Here is a 19,443-nt window from a genome sequence, read left to right as displayed (position 1 = left end):
CAATCGCTCAGTCGCTCCGCGCAGCTGCTCCTGTCGACCCAGTGAACAGGCGAGAGGGCACCCAGGGCACAGCACCCCCTGCACCCCCGTCCTGCCCCTGCCCCGCCCCCTCCCGGCCCCGCGGGATCTGCGCGCGCGTTGGAAATCACGGGCAGTAATTAGCTGTGCAAACGAATTGGGCCGTTAGGAATACACAGCGGTCCCAGACACAGTTTTTACAACATGCGAGAGAATAGGTCAGTTCTGTTGTTTACAGTTCTCAACTCTGGCCAGATCCTGCCAGTTACGACACCAGAACAGGAGCTCATCAGCCGTGGCCAGGGGAGGACTCCCACCTCCTCCCCCAGGCCACTTCTTTATTTATTTTGTGTAAAATAGAGCTTCGTGCGTGCGAGATCGTTGTGAAGAGGTTGCATCATTGATGCTTGAAATTTGTTCATCCATGACAATGGTTGTAAGCTGTGAGATTTAGTTTTCGTTTCTGTGTACTTTTCCCACACCCACACTCCACCCAAACCTGGATTTTTTTTTTTCCTCTCTCTCTCCCGCAACGCGTGTTGCTATGTGCTTGCTAGAACTTAACTAGGTGAGCACCCATGTGTGCGTTCCTCCTGATGATGATGATGTGTGTGAGCGCCTATCTCCTGAATATTTTGTATATATATGTATATGTCTCTATATACCCTGTGAAGATTGTGCGTCCGCGCGCGAGCGTGTATAGGGATTTGTGTGCGCCTGCATAATATATTGCTTCCGATCGTCGTGTCTCTGCAAAACAAAGTCACTTTATTTCTTTACACATCTTCTTTCAATTTTGAATGTTGTCAATCTTCTTTATGAAAGAAAACCCCCTTTTCTCTCTCTTTTTCTATCTGTACCTCTCCATTTTCGTCATTCTTCTCTTCCTTTTTTTTTTTTTTTTTTTTCTCCTCCATGCAACCCATCAGAGAAGATTCGAACGAAAACCTTCATGACATGTAATGTAAGAGTCAGAGCATGGATTCTGCTGTGACAGGAGATCCGCAGGCCGCTTGGTAGACCTTTATGGAAGGGCATGCCAAAAGTTCAAGGCTCTGTACTGATTTATTTTAAACTCTTGGCAGTCTGGTGAGCAGCTAGCCGTTAAGCGGTTCCAGTCCACAAGACATTTTACTAATACAAAAATCAATCTAAAGCTGAGGACTGTTGTTTATCATTTTGCACATAAGAATTTTAAGTTTCGTTAATGGCTATATTTCTCAAATGGCATCAACAATGGAGAAATTATTCATTGAAATAATTTAAAATTTGAGAAACATTACAATGAAACCTGCTGCGTAGGCGCTTCGAAGCTTTTGCACATTTATAGGGGATAGTGGTGATGGGGGTTAGGGGTGAAGGGTAAGAAACAATGAAGGCCTTTACCACACTGTGTTAAAGAGTTTGTGAGAGCAAGGAGCGGCCCAACAAACGGAAGCAGTTGCTTGTCATACTTCTTTCAAAGAAAGGCAACAACAAACAATGGCAAAACTAGAGAGCTATAAGCCTAATCAGTCACCCAAACAAAGTCATGCTGAAGGTAAACCGCCTTAACTCCCCTGCAGAAGCCAGTAGCTGCTAGCGGAGGAGCATGGTGGATGCAGAGCAGGCAGGAGCACACATATACAGATCTAATAGTCACATCCTGTGAGAAAAGCTTCACCACAACTCATTCGCAGACGACCTGACCTCATGGCTGGCAGCAACAGCGAGCTGCAAGACTTCACAAACAAGCTGTTGGAATGCGCGATGGAGGTCAGTAATGACAAGCAAAGTCCTGAATGACACCACTGGGCACGGCAAGTCAGGGATCTACATGAACGGCATATAAGTTAAAGGGTAAAGGTCATCCCTAACCTTTTCAGGTCGTTGGGGTTGAGATGTTTGCAGACGTCACTTTCTTGGGGCCAGCTGTACGTGAAGGCGGTGTCCATCTCCTCTCCCTCGCCGACTTACCTTTCCCCAACCCTTATGGAGTCAGGTACCCGTTCTCGCCATCCATCGACTGGGAAACGTTTGCTGCGCTCTAACCAGTCGGCTATGCCCTTCCCTAGAGGAAGCTTCAAATACCTGGGCACAATACTGCCCAAAGATGTGTGGCAAACATCCACAGCAGGATCGCATCAGTGACAGCAGCAATGGTTAAACTGGACAGGATCCTGCAAAGCATCGGTCCCACCCAGTCCAGGCTGTAAGACTCTCTTAGTCCTCAGCGTGCTGTGCGGTTGGGAGTCATGAACTCTTCTAACCTATACCGAAAGGCGCGTTCAAGCATTCGAAACCCTTTGAGAAAGCTGCTTCAAATCTCCTACAAGGAACACAAGACCAACGATTTGGTGCGAAGCGCGATCCTCACCCTTGTAGGAGGCCATTTGCTTTTTTCACAACGGCTCAAGCTAGTCTGGTTCGGCCATGTCGCCGGCGACACTCTATCTAAATCCTTCTCCAGGGACCATGGAAAGAAGTCACAGACGGGTGAGAGAAATAACTAGATGCCCAATGTGAAGGACTGGACCTGATGAAAACATTGCGAAAGACCGCCACAAATGGCGCGCCTTGTCAGCTGCTACATTTAGTCATGTCCACCCAACCCCCGATGACCGGCACTGGCAGATCAGACTATCTGGTGACCAAACTATCATGAAACCTAAATATAAGAAATGTTGCAGGATACCGTAGTACTGCGCTTTTTTCCCCTTCTCCAAAATCCCTCCCACAGTACGAAGTCACGTCTAAAAAACTTTCCTAAAAAAACTACATGCGAAATGCATTCTTTTGTTAAATGAAAATTTAGTTGAAGGCACGACGTGGATTATTTCAGAGACCTTTATTAAGCCATATATAATATCTGCATCAAAGACTACGCAACAAAATATGAGTTACTGCAGCCCGGTGCTTGCACAGAGGCGTGTACCCAACAATGTCCACCCGTGCAGTCGGGTTAAGTTTCTGACTGCATGACAGACATTTGCTGTAGAAACGTGTATGGTTCTAAAAATACACGCTACTAGAGTAGACAAAAAGTATGCAAGCATGCATGTGACATCTGCATGGCGTTGGTGGTGGCCTATACGTCATATCCGGTCCCCACGTCCTGGGACGACAGTTGCGTCCGCGATGTCCTGGATGCTGGTGTAGTCCGTGTCTTCCGCCACCGTGACGTCACAGCCTGTCGGGTTGTCGTACTGTACGTCCTCCTCCTCCTCCTCCTCCGCCGCCAGTCGCCGATGCTGCTTCTTTTCATATGCAGGCGGTCTGGCTGGCAGATCGGGAGGGTCTGCGCCCGAAGGCCAACTTAGCTCGGGCTGGGAGGAGGGCTTGCTCGTCACCACGACCTTGTCGAGCGATGATCCCTCCGTCTGGGGAGTTGAGGAGGATACAAAGCGGGAGGGGAGGTAGGGATGGACGACCAGGGGCCGACTGGGTCCTGGTACGGCGAGTCCGACATCCAGTCGCCATCTGAACGAGAAGAGCGGACACAAAACGAAACGCTACACTTGTCGTTTCTCCGCTTTCCCCTGATTGGACACAGAGAAGACACGTGGCTTTTCAAATTTGCTATCAGACAGGTGTCTATCAGGAAAACCCACCGAGTTCCTTTATTAATAACAATGTTAATTTAATTCTGGAGATTGGTTTTTCTTGTATTCTAGCTTTTCTTTCTTCACACAAATATTTCTTTGTGACTTGTGCTTGATTCCTTAAGTTGGCTAAATATGAAAGCAGTCTTGAAGGATCTCAAAATATGATAAAAAAGAATTGAAAAAGCAATTAAAAGCTTATATTTTAGTTGTTCAAACATTTTAAAGATCTTCTGCAACAATGTTTCGGAGGAAAATGCAACTCTGGACAAATACAGAATGAAATATGATTGAGTCTATGAAATTCGCACTTTACCTTCTGTACCACAGGTACACGCCGACTGTTGACAGGATAAGGATAATCGAACTAAGAGAGGCCACAACAGCAGACAGAACTCCACCTGAAATATTCGAAAAACGAATACAAATTACTTTAATGAGCAGTTTTAACATGCAATTTCTTTTTTCAAAAAAAATATTGCTAGTCAGAGGTCACTTTGTTAAATAAACTGAAATGACTTATATGATTGAGCGTATAAGATGCTCAGTCAATATGTTTAATAATAATGAAAGCATTTTTATAGCGCAGCTGCTGACAGCAAGATCAATGTGGTTGACATAAACAACCAGCTTAACAATATTTGTCACTCATATCCACACACACACACAAGGAGCTGAAGGGATACGAAAAGATAAAAGAAAAAGCCATCCTCTAAGTCAAAGTGTTCCCAGGAAAGGTTGACTTACTTTTCCCAGTGACGTTGAACTCCTCGTCTCCCACCTGGCCGGTCCCAGACCCGAGAGCATCAGAGGCAGCTGTCCGGCGGGAGGAGACCTGTCCCTGCTGTTCCTCCCTCGCTGTTGATGTGTTCTTTCCACGCCGCCAACGTCTTGTTCTCCACGCCTGGAGCGCGCGCACACAAACAAACAAAATAAGTTACGGTCCACAGTAAACAACACGACAAAACAAGTGCTGGACTATAGTCAACAACATGACAAAACAAGTGCCAGACTAAATTCAAACAACCATCACTAGCTCCGACACACCACTCATGCTGATGTTGCTGTTATCCATGATGCTGTTTCTTTCCTGCTATCCATACTACAAATGTCTACTAAGCTGTCGTTATGTTGATAATACTGCTTCTACTTGTGATTATGATGCAGTGATAGGGTCAACAATGACCTAAGATAAACAGAAAGAAGGACAAGGGGGGATGAAAAACCTGAAAACGGAGGAGGCAAAGCAGCTGCAGATTGTTCACCAGCACCAGCTGAAGGCCCTTTGTCATCAGCAGTCGTAGAACACTTGACCTGCAGGTCAGCGTGGCGATTTGGATTTCCTGGTGAGTAGACAGCAGTGAAGACAAAGTAATTATGGCTGTCTCCCTTCCCCCACGCCAGAGAATGTTCTTTTTTCTGGTTGATTGATATTCAACATGCGCACAATATCGGACACCTGGGAGACTCTCTCGGTTGCTGTCTTGTGAAGTTCCTGTAGTGGTTGTCGCACACCTGTCTTATTAGTTCCCGCTGTAATAATCTCATGCGATACTAATTAATTTTCCTTCCCTTCATCCCACCCCATTAAGTGTTCCAATTTTATTTATTTTACAAAAACTGGATGTGATTCCCTACCCTCCACTCGAAGCAAAAAACCGTTGGCGTGCCTGATGGCGCTTGGTATGTAGGTCAGCTTGATGAGGTCGGTAGAATAGGTCAAGTTGCGACGGGAGGTGACCCCACAGAGCTCCTCTTTCAGTGCGAATCTATGGATGAGATGCCCGGAGATAATTAGAGATGCATAAGTCGGTAATGTTAGTGTGCAAATTTAGTTAAGCGGGGGAAAAATATAATATCCCGAGTATTATCTTCCAAACCAGTGGTTCTTTAATTGTGGACCTTCAAACTTTTCCAAACTTGGTCACACGTCTAACAACATTTTCACAGATAAGGAAGGAGTTTAATCTTCTTTATTATTATTAAGCAAAAACAACAACAACAACAACAACAACAACAACAACAACAAAAGTTTATGGACTGAAACAGGGTCCTGTCACCTGTTGGCACTGGCATCCCAGGTGTCTATCAGAAGCATATCCTCGCTGCATACATCAGAAGTGGCCTGCAGGTGCAGGTGTAGGTAAGAAATGGATAGGGCGGCGTTAGATGCACGTGACACTTCGCACTCGCATGACAGGAAGTTCTGATGCGCACCCACCGGGCTTCCGCCATAGGAAGGGGAGCTAATCACAAGACTTCCTTTGCTGGAAAATGTTTTCGCTTCGCAGATGTTGTGGCGTTCTTCCGCTGTCGACACGAACATGAAATCACGAGATCGGACAAGATGATGATGATTTCAATGTTGTTTGTATTTGTTAGTATCGAGAATCTAATCCACGAAAGTCGACATGACTTAAATGTTCGTTTGGTTATTTGTTTCTATTGTTTGTCTTTTTGGTCTGACACTATTGTCTGTCTGGCTAGTTGTAGGTAGCATATTCATGCACGTATAATTGAATTGATATAGACAGTAAACTTGATTCAAGCCCAGTTTTGAAGGTGAAAAATCACACTTCAACGGGGAAAAAAAGACGGGAAAAGGAATGAAAGAGAAAAAGAGAGGGGGAAGGGAGGTAATTTCCTATACCTCAAAATACTACGTGGCCTCCCTTCACACCGCATCAAGACCAGATGGAATGAACATAATTAATTAAACGTGACCGTGTTGTGTTTAATAATCATCGTCTCCATCATCATCATCATCATCATCATCATTTTTTTTTTTAACAAACAGCTAGTGTTAGCCTTGTTGCTATTAATACAAAAAGTGTCGTCTTACCCGGAATACACTCATACTGCACCCTGATGTAGTTGGTCCACCGGGCGCACCTCTCCATATAACTCTGGGCTACTGTGACGTCACAGCTGTCCGACCTGCCAGTGCATGACGTGTACGTCGAGGGCTCATCGCAGCCGTCACGCACGGGTTGACACTGGTTGTTGATCGAGAAGCCTTTCGTCACTGACGTCACGTGAATCAGATTGCCAGCCCCGCATTGCAGTTTGCCTTTGAGAGAGAAAAATCACCCAACCTCGTCCAGAAGCTTTCCTGTATATCTCTAATCTGACTGGTTAAAGGTCAAGGAATAGGGTCAAAAGTGGTTTTTTTTTTCCCTGACAATTGGGCAAAGGTCAGTGCAGGGTACTATTTTCACTTTGTACAAATCATCATGCAGAAAAAGACGTCAACAACACAAACGTCAGGACTGGACATAGATATATTTACAAGTCATCAGCTGAAACAATAATTAGTTTTCTATACAAAGGTGACCTGACGATGTTGACCTCTTTCTATGTATGGGGATGTTTGTAGGCGAGTTTATCGATAACAGAAAGGAATATTCACCCTGAGAAAGTAAAAGAAAATGGTAGGAAACACTTTGCACCCAGCTAAAAATTTAAGAATGATTAATGGAACAGGTAAATCGTTTAAAGAAACACATTGAACCTTGCGATATACTTGCGTCATGGGACAGCGGCTGTCTGATAATATTACGAACGTACGAAAGTATTTTTACAAGTTTACCGGAATGTAATTCACCACAAACAGTCTCATAACTGTATTGACCTTATTTACTGTCAGGAAGACCTTCTATCCGAGACTGGATAGACTATTTTAAGTGACGCAGTTTAATTTAATCAGAGATATGACAGAACAATCAATTCGTCTTCCCGTCAACAATATTTTCAGATCATATCTACCTTTAATTGTCTAGTACAGGTACACGTGAGAAATACACATCTCACCTGACAGAGTTCTGCTGTTCACCTGTCTCCTCTTCCTCCTTCTTTTATAGTCCTCCATCTCCCATCGCCCTCTCTCGTTATCCCATTCCCAGTAACCCCAGGAGGGGTTAGACCCAGGAGGCTTGCTGGGGTCTGTCATGGAGCCCCCACTGTGGCTACCGGAACCCGAAGCTCTACTAGATCCCGAGGTCACGTGACTAACACGCTCCTCCGATTCCATGCTGGCGCTGCCAGACTCCTCGCTTGTTGCTACTGGTAACCGGTGGCTTTCCCAGCTGCTAGATGCTCCAGTGTTCTGTCCATGACTGGAAGATCCGGGACCCCAACCCCGGACTTCCTCCTCCTCGTTTTCACCCTCCGCAAACTCTTCAGCGTTATAGGCAGGCTGCAGGATACATGTCACCCTCACTATGGTCGCTGTGTCGACAACATCATTCAGCATTAATTAGCGTAGATGAAATATTTTTTATTGTCAGTATGCCTTAATTATCGGAGAAACTATTTTACAATCTGATTGTCATGTACACATCAGAGGACACTTCACATGATTTATGTGGAGTTCTTAACTCAAAGCAGAACAACTTGCCAGCGAAAGACATGACTGTAAACTGTCACGGACCAGTCTGTTAGGAACAGGGGGTTGTTGCCCCTGTCTTTTGTTTTTCAGAGATTATTGTCCTTACCAGTATTGGAGAGTGTTTTTGGTTGCATCGTGTTTAGCGTCAGCAAACGACGTCATTTTATGACGCAATTTGAGAGGGACGTAAGGTGAAAATTATTTGGAAGAAAGCAGACGGCCGTGAGCAGGGAAGAGAGGCGGACTGAAAGTGTGTGTGGTGTTCGCTTCGGATACTGTGTGTGTGTGTCGATCCCTGAGGATTTATGCGTGGTGTTCGGTTTGGATCTTGTGTAGATCCCCGGGAATATATTTGTGGTGCTCGCTGTGGATCTGGTGGGTTGATCCCAGCAAATATATTCTGAGTCGTCGTTTAGGTGTCTGCCGAGTCAGCACTTGTTATTATTAAGAATCGGAACGTGTATGTGGTTTCCTCTAAACGTTTGTGTGTGTGTGGATATCAGTCAGGTGTGGGCAAGACTGCACCACTGTTGGACAAGGGGCAGAGAGGAGACGTTGCAATTTTGGGTGTGAGTAACTAAGACTCTAACGAATTATTCAAAAACATACGACTGTTAGAAGTATATTGAAATGGACATGTGTATGTCATCTTGGTGACATTAAGAGAACTGTTGGAGCAGCCTGTGCGCTGTCGTAGTTTCGGTATTGAATAATATTTGACGTATATCTTATGATTTAGAGCAGACAAGAGTGATAACTTGGGCGGTATGGTTTAAATTGATTTGCTTGAAACTTTTGTATTACAATTTATGTTGTTTTTATTGAATTTTTTTTTTTTTTTTTTTGGTGTATATTAAATAACAGAACGTCTCAATCTGAAGTGATCTCGTGTTGTTATTCGTAAAGAATGCGCAAGTCCGACTACCGGTCGTGACATAAACGAAGCAGTGACGGGCCGATAAAGAGGATAATGAGACGATGTTGGTGTTAGCGATGACAATGATGGTGGCGATGGTGACGACATACCTTCAGTTCGGATGACAGCGCTAGCCAGCACGACGACGCAAGCCAGACAGGAGATGAACATCTCTTGGAGCAGACCTTGCAGTTATGATTTCTTCTCTCACCACCACTCTGTTTTCTCTTCACAAGCTCCAAACATAGATTGTGACGAGCGCCTTGACCAATATATTGTTTGTTTACTGTGTTTTTCTCAATAACTTTTAAAAGAAAAGTTCATCTAGATCGACACTGGATCGCTACCTGATACGAGCAATCTTGGATCTCTTCATTTACTGTTTGCTGAGCTATCATGGAGGTGCGCCCGACGAGGCTTTACCCCTTCTACGGACTAGAAGGAAAAGACAGACAATGGAAATGAAGATGACAGAAGTCACTGATCTGTCTAGCAAGGAGTGATTGATCGAAGGGAATGAAGGAGGTTGTCTGGAGAGATGGATGACACACGGACCGTGCAAATCCACTCCCATAAAGCCCTTCAAAATACACGTAGCGTTAAAGGATGGAGATGACAAGAACTTGAACTGGCGCACACGGGAAAATAACTCACTGAGACAAATTTCAGCATCGTTATTCTTCTGATTCTTTCCTTGTCTTATATTCCCCCTCCCACCCTCCACTTCACCCCCCACCCACCTACACTCCTGCAGCCCTACTGCATTTTATGTATGACAGACAGTATGTCTCGGCTTTGAAGTTTGCAGGATTGTCAAACGGTGGAAATAGTGAAAATTTCCACTGCCGCACACACGAAGATAATTCATTAAATAAATATCAGTACAATAAACTCTCTTAGATTACTCATTAACCCAGGTCCTCCACCTCGTATCACTAGTCCCATCTCCCCCGTCATCTTCGATGCACATTATTGCATTTTATATCATCATCATCCGTTTAGAAGGATAAGATGCACGTATAACATTTTTCTTTTACCTGCTGATCTTTATGGGGATTTACATGAGAAAAAATGAAATATGATTTTGAAAGAACGACTGAAAAAAGACATAAATCTCAGGTTACAACGACAGCCGTTGGTTGTGTTGCTTCTAACCGGAGTGGTCTGCACGCGCTAGTCGAGATAAAGCCCAAGCAATGACGAATGAATGCCCAGAGGGCGCCACTGTTCAGCACGACATGATGATGTGTCATCATTGGAAATTAATGAGATACACGTGAAGGACAAAGCCTCTCATGTTCCAACACGGACAAGAGCGATCGCTAGGTGGCGGTGGGGAGCTGGGATCGGCGAGAATAGGAGAGGTAAGGGGAGACTACTCCCAACATGATGTAAGGATGATGTAAGGATTATCACTTCACACACTGCTCAGTCAACAATCAGAGAAACTTTACGATTGTCTCTTTAGACTCTAAGGAAATGAGAACAAGAAGGTTAGTGAAAAACAAATTATGAAGTCTTTGGCAACTAGGAGACGCTTGTTTGAGAACTAGCTGATTTTTTTTTTTTGTGTGTGTGTGCTGGTTCTCTCGTCCTTTGTGTGTGAGAAAGAGAGACCGTCACAGGTGAAGCACCCTGCCGCTGCAGCTAGTCAGGTCCCCTCCCCCAGTCACTGACCGTAACGGGCAACTTATGGTGACCAGGTAGCAGCCTTCAAAGGATGAATGATGATGGATGTGTGTGTGTGCGCGCGTGCGCGTAAGTATATATATATATGTGTGTGTGTTTTATGATGTTTGTGTTTCACGAAGAACTCGCGAAATATGAGTTGCGTCGCTCGCACTTGTATATTATTTATGTGTGCCCCTCCCCTCCTTCTCCTCCTCCCCCAACACAGACAGAGAGCGATCTAAGGCCCATTCTTTTGTCTTAGTGTATTCTACTTGACAACATTTCGAACAAGCGTATTGAAAGCAGAGTAGCATGAGAGAACAAGCCGGGGCAAATGCACAGCCTTGTCTGAAACTTCCCTTCGAGCTTTTCCCATGCCACTACGGCAAGTAAGGTGAGAGACAAAGTGGGGTGGGAGAGTATTTGGGCGGGGGGCATACTTCAAAACGGCATCGAGTACAGAACGATAGGGTGGTTTTGGGCAGGGGGGCAGGGTCGTGTTTTCGACACATCACCACTTTGTCTCTTTCCCAGCAAATAAACAAACACGGCAGCAAACATGTCTGTTTTCAAGCCGCTGTGTCGCAGATTCCGTTCCCAAAACCCAACCCCATAGTCTGAAAGCTCGCCTTGTTGCTAACGCGAGGGTGAAACAGTCCTTTGCACACCTTGACACGTAGTGGCAGGGCGGACGTCAAAGTAAGATTCCGCTCCCTCGGCATTGCAATCATTGCGAGTACGTCCTAAACACGTCATGGTCACGGCAGCCTTATGTTTGCTGCTTGTGCGGAAGACCTGAGTATCAAGACCTAAACAGTAATAAATCTTTCTAAATTATAGTTCTCCTTCATCTCAAGATATATTTATACTAGTAAGAGTTATTGCCTTGTTCATTGGATACATGGAAACTGAGCTCATTGTACGGGTAAATTAAAGAACAGTTTAAATATCTGAATTTATATTTGTAGCATAGAAATGCGTTTCCATTAAATTACATACTTCGCAAAGTTCTTTATTAATTAAAATGTTAATGCGATGAATTTTGTTGTTTTTGATGAGATATTAAGGTGATAATATCTGGATCAATGGAGAGTTTCAATCTCATGTCATATTCCACGTTTAGCCAGCTTTTCTCATTTGTTTTCAGCCCCACAAATGTTGAAAATCCAGTCTCGCAACAGCATGTCGTTGGAAATAGAAGTAGATGCTTCCCAGCGATGTCAGCAAGTCCACCGCACTCAGATCGTACAGGAAAATTAAAAACAAGGAAGTGCACTGCGTTACTAAGGGTAACGGATGACGCGGTTAAATGACGTAATGCTCGCGCTGTGACGTAAAGACTTGCTGAGCGAGCGTTATATGCGAACGAGCAGTTGGGAATCGATAAAATTAAAACTCGTGTGAAATCAATGCTGGACTAATTAGCGTATCTGGTGATTTAAACATCACTTTGCTGACATATAATGACTGTTAGACACAAACTACCTGACTTGTGTGTGCGGCCCACAAGTGGTCTAAGGTAAGGTGACCAGACGTCCCGCTTTAGGCGGGACAGTCCCGCTTTTGACCTCTTGTCCCGCCTGAATATCGGGCGGGACGCCCAATGTCCCGCTTTCTGGCTTTCTGGCAAGTCCATGAAATGTCCTGGTTGTCTTTAAAAATCACTTTATTCGGCGTTCTTGGACGGTGACGACACCATCATCGGCACGTGTCCCGCTTTCGCCCCCGAAACGTCTGGTCACCTTATCTAAGGTTGGTTAAGGACCACACTGAATCAGTTTTATGGCTAGCGGGTCCTTATTCAGGGGACACAACAACGATATAGCGTTTCTTAAATACACTCGATAGCTTCCCTTGCTCAGAGTTTTCATATTACTTACACAGACTAGTGCAGTTAGACACCGTTACTCTACCACCAGACTATCAGCTTCCTCAAAGTGCCAAACCCTCTCTTTGAAGTAACGTATTATGAGTACTGCTATCTCCGACACCCTCAAGATTGGATTTTGCATACAATTAATCTATAATTTATACAACTTTCTTAATCGATCAGAATTCCTTTCTTTCCAAGTGCTTTTGATTTCTATCACCTTATATTTTCTCTAGCTGCTATAGTAAATAGCTGGATCAACTTGCAGCTCAAAGAATGCATCTCTGTAGTAGAGGATCTATGGAATCGGAACAAACAAAAAAGTAAGCCTATCGGCAAAAACTAAAATCGCGCAAGTTATCAATCACTATTTTGTTTGACCAGGCGTCGACTGGTATAGAGTTTAGGTGCCTTATGTGATCAGCAGATCCTCCGAGTCTGGCATCCTTAGCAGGGCCGCCGAGAGCCAGCCCGGGCCCCGGGACAGACCTCTCCGGGCCCCTTGTACTTGTAATCGTAAATTATTTTCCCAGTATATAATGTATGTTTACAATTCGAATCTCAATATCTACACTCAAACTCAACTTCTGCATGTGTAATGCTTGGGTGTTCTGTCCTTAGACCTTTCTTTAAAAGAAAAAGAAGGAGAAGAAGAAAAAAAAAATCCACTGACCAAGGCCGGGCCCCCTTGACAGCCGCGGGCCCGGGTACACCAGACCCCCTGTCCCCCCCTCTCGTCAGGCCTGATCCTTAGTATTCTTGATCTCGTGCTGTAACCTTTGTTTTCGTTCATACCGCAGATGCGAGCCCTCGCCACTGCAAATCATTCAGTCCATATATCAACTACGCTGAAAATTAATAATTATGTCATAATTTGTAAAATAATTTTCTCTCCATGCTATTGTCGTAAAGGCGGGGGAGCGGACAGACCGGCTTTTAGAGCCAAAGGGGGGAAACAAAGCATCTGGTTTATCTGTGTGACCCAACGTACATGTACTTTCCCCAGTCGACCCAGCGGGGGATCAAGAGGGTATCAGACTGCAGGGGCTGAGGAAAGTATGATAGATATATTTAGGGAGAGAGAAAGATGAGATGAGCATCCCCCTCACAAAAAAATGGCTCAAAGATAAATGGGTGTTGTAACGCAAGGTTTCGTGATTACCTTTGCTTTATGACACATTTACCTTGATATGTGCCAGTGTGCGAACCGCTATAGGTAATTTGATCAATAATGTGTTATGAGGCATGACAACAAACAAATAACTTTGTAATTTAGACCCCATATCACAAGGGTTGGGTGTATTTATTATATTATATACAGGCACAGAATCACAGTCTTACATATGAATCATTTAAGTAATGTTGCGCGCGCAGCGTTGAATAGATGGTTTGTATAAAATTGTTAGCTTAAAGTTTGTCGGACGACTAAAAAGCTTTATGCGTATATGTGCTTCCACATGATGAAAATTAAATGAACTTCTGTTTCCTCTGTGTGCAAAAAGGATACTTAATATCTAAAGTTTACGTGATTTATGTGCCCTATGTCAGGACTTTTACTGGGAAGACACCTAGTCTACATTTTCCCTGACGCCTTTAGAATGTTGTAATTTCTTACGGACTATACTCTTAATAAAAAATAGACATTGTAAAATAGACATAAATACAAAATGAAATTTCTGATTATAATTACAAGGGGTCCAAAAAGGTCGTCTCCCCGAGACACCTGGTGGCTCTCAGTCGAGGCCCTGCATGCGATAACCGTTGCGCCACCGGACCGCCTTGCAAAAGATAGAGAAATAATATGTGCTAATGATTTAAATGAGACTAGAGAAGACAACATAAATGATTCCATTTTTGTCAAGAATTTCTTTCAGAGATCCTCATAAGCCTTCCTGCTGATCCGCTGATCGGTGCTACTCTCCTGTCTCTACTTCTTCCTTACATGAGTGACAAGGAGGTATAGTATACTACAAACATCATATAATAAACGGCTCCGATGTCATTTTCTTCACTTCACCCCGTTGTGGGGATACAAAAATAGGATAAATGATGATATGATATAATAGTTATTGATGATGGCGGCCGGATGGGACCTGGACTATGTATATGATAGCAATTGTAGCTTTCTAAAGGTGTTGTTATTCATCATATTATAATTACTAATTTATTTTATAAAAGACTAAAGTAATCTTAAAATTAGTTACACTTTTGAATATAATATAAATAGTTTGAAGATCTCGTTAATTTAAAATATTAAAATGTTTTTGATGTTTAGTTTACATGTTAATAAAATATACATGTAAAAAAGGTTATCAATAGGGAAAAATCCTAGAGTCAAACATTTTTATAAACCGTTCTGTTAAATTGAAGATAAAATATTATGACATAATAATATTAGTAAATACATTGCTTTTTACAACTAGAGTTCAGTGCTGATTTTACTTTTTAAATTAAAGGTGCTTTGAACATGAAGGTTAACAGTTTTCAAGGGAGATAATTAACGTTAATCGTTATGCTCTTGCGGCCCTTGATAAGTTCTTGACGAGAATAACTTCCCTTGGAGTAAAAAAAAAATATATGAGCAGATTTCTAAGCGCCCACAACAATGTTCTTGATACTGCTTCCAATAAAGGATGTCCATGATAAAGGGTAGGCTTCAAATGCAAGCTCTTGATCAGACACACAGAAACTGGATCGGTCGGTTCCGAGTCATATTTCTCAGTTGTCCTTGTCATCAGTGCCCTATCACGTTTACCTGAGGGCAGGCGCTTACAAGCGGAACTTCTTATGGGCGTTTTTTTAAATGGTTTCGCCCGTGCGAGGGAAGGTTGGAGTGCACGGTGCTTACTTTTACAAGCGGTCAGTTTTCCCTAATTGCAGTTCAAACATTTTCGTTGCATTCTGCAATGCCAACGCATTTTTTTTGTTATTAATATGTACAAGAAATATAAGTATTGGAATATCATTGACCTTTTGACGGAGATACAACCTACCATGACAATGTATCTTTACTCCTAACTGTGTGTATTAAATGTCTTTGTGAGTATGTATGCCTGCCCTTGTGAGCAAAAGAAAAATTTCTGTCTTGGGTATCCTCGACAGACAATAAAGTCTGATTTGATTTGATTTGATTTCAACGAGACAATCATGATAGAAAGATAATTTAGGGGATTATTTTTTTTTGTATGACCAGAAAGACATGTCTTATATGAATGAAACTTTTCAATTGACCACATGGACAACTCAGCTTAGAACTGCAGAGCTTATATCCGCTCTAAAGTAAGTAGCATAACTTAAAAACTAATTGGAAGAAAATATAATGAGGAATTGTCAAGAGGAAAAACATCCAGTACTAAATTATTTAAAGCAACTTTTGAATGCCAGATATTGCCATCAAGTCACATATATGTTTATTAGCACTGCCTGGGTAGCGATGCAGATTTTAAGATCTCTCTGGATTAGTGTAGAATGCGTAAGATCAACATAACGATCAAACAGCATTATCATAAATTGCTTCGAGTTCAGATGCCACTTCTCTAACCTCTTCAACTACTTACTCCCTGTTCCCCTCCCTCTCCATCAACCACCACCTGCGAGTTTCGACATCAACTCAAGGTCAACACATCCGCCGTAGCATCTCGATCTGTGACGATGTACACTCGCCTCGGCGATGGTAACCCTCGATCGTGCTTGGGTTCTTAATTTCCGGTCTCTGGGTGCATCAAAGACGCCATCAGCGTTCACTGCGCATGCACAGCCTGTCGTCTGTGGCTTGTGTGGACACGAACCTCGGCCTGTGAGATGCTGGTCTCGCCCCGTTTGTGTTTAAAGTGGGTGTCTTAAGCGGAGTACTAAGGCAGCGTTAAGGGGCATGGGGTTACGTTGGGTAAACGAGTTGGTCAGGATACAAAAGATAGGTACGACCTCTTCGGGTGTAGCGTCCTCTCTTCCTCCCTACCCTAACAAACCTTTCTGCCCATTCCTCCCTTCGTGATTCTTGACAGCTCTTGACTAAGTACTGGCTGAAACAGACTTTTTCTTGTATGTTATTTATATCACTTGTTCTATAGTCAGCTTTTTTCCGCAGTGCACTATTTGTACCACTTGTGTCACCTCAGGTACCACATAGTGCCACTTATGCCTTGTACCACAGAAGTATGGACCTCAGGCGAGTCACGTAAAGACGGATTAAGCTTTGAGAATATCATGAGCTGGCGGATTTCTCATCCCACTCTGCCACGGCACTCCTCCCTTGCGAGTGACGCAAAACACATTTTCCCTCGCGGTCGGGTGGCAAGATGCACGGGTGCTGGTTAAAGCTTGCTGTGTGTTCGCAGTGTTGGTGTAAGACGGGTACACTCCAGCACGAGGACACTTGCAACCAAGAGAGAAAAAAAACTCACCTGCACATAAAAAAGCAAAAATAAATGACATACAGGACGAAAAAGAAAAACGACATTTTTGCATGCCTCCTGGCACTATCACATGCGTACAACAAAATTTCATACCCTTTTTTCTCTTCGCTATTTTGTCTTCTCTTTTCCCTGCTCTACTCTGCCAAACCTTTTTCTCTCTCCCTCTATTGACTTTGTAATTATAAGACTCGTTACAGCTGTCGATGTATAATCGAGCGCATGCATTGACTTCCAAATCGAGACACACCGCTACGACAAATAATCTTTTTGATTATCATAAAACGTGCAGTCAGGGAGAAGCGTTCGCACATCTTAGGAACTGACCCGAAGGAGGGAAGGACAATTGTGCCGGCCCTTAGCATATAGAATCTTGACAGGCAATCCCAAGTCTCTAAACACAACATGCGTCGTTGCAATTAAGGTGGCGAAGTTTACCTAGCTAGCCCTTGAGAACATGCCGGTGGATTGTCTCGCCCTTCGGAACTTGCTGTGAAGGCGATGATTGAACGCTGACGTCAGCTGACTGTTTGCCGTGGCCGGAGCAATTAGACCCTTTGCAGGTGAGTGTGTCAGGTAAGGACACAACGGTCGTGGTTATTAATTAGTCGAGTAAATATTTCCGGTACGAAGAACCAGAAATAGGACATTCGCTTAAACAACTCCGTTTTTGCTACTTAAATGAATTAAATGATGAATAGCCATGACTACCATACGGCAGCTGCTTTTGACTGAATTACTTAAAATTTGTTCAAGCATGTATTGACCATTTAAACAACTTACAGTGCGTTGCTTTAATTTGTAATTTTAAAATGTGATCGATACGACGGTTATGTTGACCTTATTACTTCAAATAGTGTTTCAGGTAATAACATACATCAGCTCTCCATTTTCCTTCTGGAAATAATTTTTTGACAGGGGAACGACAGATTTCGTTCACAAAACAACGGCTGAAGAATTCTTCATGGAAGCTTTAGCATTAATGCCCGAGACATCAAGCAAGCAGTTGGGAAACCCGAGACACAATCTAGACGACACCATGGAAAGTAGTTTTATTTAGAGTACGTTAGTCATTACGAGGGCTGGTGATGAGTGATAGCTTATCAGTCGCTTGATCAGATAAACATTTCACTTCATCTTTAGCTAAACATGTGTTTGTTCGTTCGTTAATTTTTCGGTTAGTCATTGTTGGAGAAAACTCTATTCAGAAGTCATTAAATACTGTTTTAAAGAAACTAATAGACATTTAAAAATAGACAAGAACTAGCAAGGGCAAGACACTATTAGTGGGTAAATACTTCCCTTCTGTTCTCGAGATCCACGTTTGTAAACATCACCATGCACTGAAATATACCATATACCAACAATACAAACCACCATTGAGCATACGCTTACACAGTCCTCAGCCCATTGGAGGACGTACCTGTGTACAAACGTGACATCACGAGTTTCACCTCCTTCTGTGCAAAGGCATTATTTTCTTTTGTTTGTGTTAATATATAAGGAAGCCATTTACGGTACGATCTGGATCTGGATATTAAGGAGCTATCCGTCAAGATTTGTGGGGATAGTTAATTGCACTGACCTTTATCCAGTCATTAGAAGAAAAAAAAATGTGCTCACCGTCAGACCTGCCTTAACCGGGCGAGGTGTCGTTTCTGCACTGCGCTGAGGCATGCATCCTGAACTTCAGTCGTTTAGCATTTTAGATGACAATAACTGGTAGTAATGGGTGATGGTGGTTATCGATGACGCTGGTGGAGGGGTAGGTGATTGAGAGTGATTTATTATTTTCTTTCAGCTGCTTTAGTTAGCCTTTTTTTCCTTTAGGTTCTTTGATAGTTTTGTCCTTTGAGTTTACTTTTACTTTTTTCTTTTTTGCTTTGTTTTTAATTTTTGAAAGGGTTATCAAATGTTCTGTCCGGAGGAGAACGCCTTATGTACACATTTGATGCCCATTTTTGCATTGTCACTAACAGATGCTAAAAGAAATCTTTGTCGTGCCTCGAACTCAGTTAAGTAAATAAAATACTTTAAATTCTTCGAAGTCCACATTGCATAATTATGCGCCTCCGCCCTCTCTCCAAACAAACCTTTTGTTTCCTTCTTTTATTTTACTTTCTGTCTCTTCATTTTAAATCAGTTTTTAAACTTACTTCAACACATACACAACATACCCATACCTTTGCGCCCACCCACGCGCGCGGGCACACACAATCCTTTTTTCGTTCTTTCCTTTTCCTTTATTTCCTTTTGTTCTATCATTGTTTTCTTTCTTTCGTTTATTTTTTTTCTTGTGCTCTCTCTCTCCTCTTTTTCTGTCGTTATTGTAGTTTAGACTTAAGATTTCTCCTACTTGTTCCTTTTGGTGCCCTTCAAGCCCTCTCTGGGCTCAGTATTTTCCACTAGTCTCCTATGGCAGCGATGATCGTCATTAAATGTCTCCCGAACCCTAAGGCTTATTTAGACATCAGCCCTGCATCCAGGAAGGTGTCAAAGGTTTGTTTGAAATTCGTGAGCTCAGTTTACTCTTCTCCTTCTTCCCCGCCGTTTCTTGGAATAGCAACTCGACCACGTCCGACAACAAC

General features: G+C 43.2%; 1 protein-coding gene across 2 annotated transcripts; it reads right to left on the bottom strand.

Annotated features, from left to right (window-relative positions):
* Positions 1–2,835: 2,835 nt before the first annotated feature.
* On the bottom strand, positions 2,836–9,342 carry LOC112567297. Of its 2 annotated transcripts, none has more exons than XM_025243938.1 (9): positions 9,013–9,342; positions 7,410–7,826; positions 6,442–6,669; positions 5,660–5,909; positions 5,238–5,368; positions 4,826–4,942; positions 4,347–4,503; positions 3,916–4,000; positions 2,836–3,536 (listed from the first exon to the last, which is right to left on the bottom strand). In XM_025243938.1, exons 1-7 carry the CDS (start codon positions 9,071–9,073, stop codon positions 4,406–4,408), a joined length of 1,302 nt encoding a protein of 433 aa, XP_025099723.1. In that variant the 5' UTR covers positions 9,074–9,342; the 3' UTR covers positions 2,836–3,536; positions 3,916–4,000; positions 4,347–4,405. The 2 variants fall into 2 exon arrangements, with proteins under 2 accessions (XP_025099723.1, XP_025099724.1); XM_025243939.1 differs by having other exon boundaries at positions 2,836–3,477.
* Positions 9,343–19,443: the final 10,101 nt, after the last annotated feature.

This window comes from Pomacea canaliculata, linkage group LG6 (genome assembly GCF_003073045.1).
Source record: "Pomacea canaliculata isolate SZHN2017 linkage group LG6, ASM307304v1, whole genome shotgun sequence".
Taxonomy (NCBI): Eukaryota; Metazoa; Mollusca; class Gastropoda; order Architaenioglossa; family Ampullariidae; genus Pomacea; species Pomacea canaliculata.
This window is presented reverse-complemented; position numbering and strand designations above follow the sequence as displayed.